We start from the raw sequence: 2853 nt of genomic DNA, 5'->3' as shown, positions 1-2853 counted from the left end.
TCTCATAATTATCGTATATATTAAATAAATTATCTAATATTTTTTAACTATCAACTCTTCATACCAAAATAAGGCACCTGAATTTTCACTTTTATTGATATATGGTTGTAAATTTGTAATTGATTGTGGTTACGTGAAGTAGTGGAGCAAATTGAAGCACAAAAGATAGAAGGTTTGATTCCGACGTATAACGCCATGAAAGTGGTATCCGGACTCGGGTTGTTAATTCCAATCGTAGTCGTACTCTGATACGAAAAAGGACAAGGCAGTTAATGCCACATAGTAATAGCGGGAGAAGTAAATACTTGATTTAACTCCTTAATTATTGTATGTATCCCACATTTACTACTATATGTACATGGCATGAACATAATTGTAAACATGGCTATTTCATTGATTCATGTAAGACAGTGATACCCTACAATGCAAAATTAATATATAACTTGGTATGTCACTCGCTCACATACACATACACATACACATACACATGCACATGCACATACACATACACATACTCAAGCGCCTCGCTTTCTTTTCACGTGCTTGTGGTGGCCAATAGTGACACCCAATTGCCGCCATTGACATGGATGAAACCTACCCTTTGATGATCTACCCTACTTCACTCTCCCTCTACCTCTTCCCTTCTTATAATCTTCTCTCCACTCTCAACCAGCCACCTTCATTTTAATTTTTCTCGCATTCTGTTCCAAACATTCTAAACACTTGTTGCGGATTAGTTGTAAGAAGCCATCAAATCAAATCAAATTATGGAGGACATGATAATCTCTCCCTCCTCGTCATCTTCTCTGGTGTCTATCCCACAAGAAAACACACCAACCCTTCAGCAAAAGCTTCACTTCCTACTCCAAAACCAGTTACCAGAATGGTGGGTCTATGGCATCTTCTGGCACACAACCAACGACGACAATGGCAATCTCTTTCTCTCCTGGGGAGACGGCCATTTCCAAGGCGCCAAAGACGCCTCCTCCCCGAGACTTATTCCTCATTACCCCATTTCAGTGACGGACAGATGCAGAAAGTTCAACAACAACAGCAACAATAACAATGACGGAGAATGGTTCTACATGATGTCTTTGACACGCACCTTTCCTATGGGCGAAGCTTTGTATTCTTCCCTACCCGGAAAGGCCTTTGGTTCGGGGTCTCCCATCTGGCTCAACGGGGACCTTCAATTCTGCGACTGTGACAGAGCTAAAGAAGCTTACATGCATGGCATCCGAACTCTCGTACACATTCCAACCACCGATGGCGTTCTTGAAATGGGTTCCTACGATCTCATCACTGAAAACTGGGCTCTACTTCAACAAACCAAGTCCCTCTTTGGATCGCAACACCAGCAACTCAATCCTATACAGTTCTTCGACGACCAGAACATCTCCTTCGCTGACATTGGCATTATCGCCGGCGTTCAAGAAGAAGACAACTCACACGAAGAAGATGCCGTCAGAAAGAGAAAGGAAACGGAAGCACTCAACAACAAGAAAAAGAATAAGGATCACTCGTCAATGGGGAAGTTCAGATCATCGCGTCAATCGTCCTTCGTGGATTCGGAGCATTCAGACTCGGACTGTGGTGCACCAATGGCGGCAGCGGAGAAGAGGTTGCCGAAGAAGAGAGGGAGGAAACCAGGGATAGGGCGTGAAACCCCGCTGAACCACGTGGAGGCAGAGCGGCAGCGGAGGGAGAAGCTCAACCACCGGTTCTATGCTCTGAGGGCGGTGGTTCCAAACGTGTCAAGGATGGACAAGGCTTCTTTGCTTTCCGACGCGGTGTCTTACATAAACGAGCTGAAGGCAAAGATCGAAGAGTTAGAGACTCAGGTTCAGAAGGAGTCATCGATGAACAACAATAATAAGAAGGTGAAGGTTGAAACTGGCGACAGCATGGACAACCAGAGCACCACCACAACCTCCTCCGTGGACCAAAACAATAACGAGAATGAGGCGGCAGAGGTGCAGGTGGAGGTGGAGGTGGAGGTGAAGATGATAGGAGAAGAGGCGGCGATGGTGAGGGTTCAGTCGGAGAGTGGGACCCACCCTGGTGCGAAACTGCTGAATGCATTGCGGGAATTGGAGTTTCAAGTGCAGCATGGAAGCATGTGGTGCGTCAACGAGAGCAGCATCATGCTCCAACACGTTCTTGTGAAGCTTCCAGAAGGGATCACGATGAGAACTGAACAAGCGCTTAAATCTTCCATTCTAAGCAGATTATTGGATCATCATAATCAATAAGCAAACAAGGAAGTATCATCACAATATTCAGAACTCATCGATCACGTCTACCTACTTCTCTGCTTCGTTTTGTCTTATGTTTTGTTGCCTTTTCTGCTGCGGCCTTGGCCCTAGCTGGCCCTCGTCTTCTTCATGATTATGCTCATTATTATTTAGTTTTGTCTCTACCTACCTACCTCCTTGTACGTCTAAATTGTAATAACGATCTTTCTAGCTACTAGACATCTTCAATGTTTATCCTTCTTCTTTTAGGTGTGGTTCATTTTGAATATCAAATGCTTGGATTTTATTTCTTTCACTTAATTACGTAATTATGATGGGAGTGTGTTTAAAAAGTTGAAAAAATTTGAATTATACAAATTGAACTGTCCGATTTGTGTTAAAAAAATTAAAAAAAATTCATAGTACATAAATCGGAATCGCATGGTCTGACTTGTGGTTGGGCAAATATAAATTTTGGAAGCTAGAAAACGAACTCTTTGAATTGTTTATTGTTTTCAATTTTTTTACTGATGGAAAATTTGCATGCTCTGAGTTCTGTTCTAGTGACACCATATGCTGTGAAGCACCTATATTCTCTATATCCGAGTGCAACACCACT

At 43.0% G+C, this 2853-nt stretch overlaps 1 protein-coding gene across 1 annotated transcript; it reads left to right on the top strand.

The window, feature by feature from the left end:
• Nucleotides 1-504: 504 nt before the first annotated feature.
• Nucleotides 505-2545, top strand: LOC107491832 (transcription factor MYC2-like). Its single transcript, XM_016112749.3, has one exon. The coding sequence runs from the start codon at nt 768-770 to the stop codon at nt 2250-2252; it is 1485 nt and encodes a 494-aa protein (XP_015968235.1). The 5' UTR covers nt 505-767; the 3' UTR covers nt 2253-2545.
• The last annotated feature ends 308 nt before the right edge of the window (nt 2546-2853 follow it).

The sequence above is a fragment of the Arachis duranensis genome, chromosome 6, assembly GCF_000817695.3.
Source record: "Arachis duranensis cultivar V14167 chromosome 6, aradu.V14167.gnm2.J7QH, whole genome shotgun sequence".
NCBI lineage: Eukaryota > Viridiplantae > Streptophyta > Magnoliopsida > Fabales > Fabaceae > Arachis > Arachis duranensis.
This window is presented reverse-complemented; position numbering and strand designations above follow the sequence as displayed.

Excerpts from the sequence above, each read along its gene's own strand:
- LOC107491832 (XM_016112749.3), top strand. The coding sequence starts at position 768 with ATGGAGGACATGATAATCTCTCCCTCCTCGTCATCTTCTCTGGTGTCT.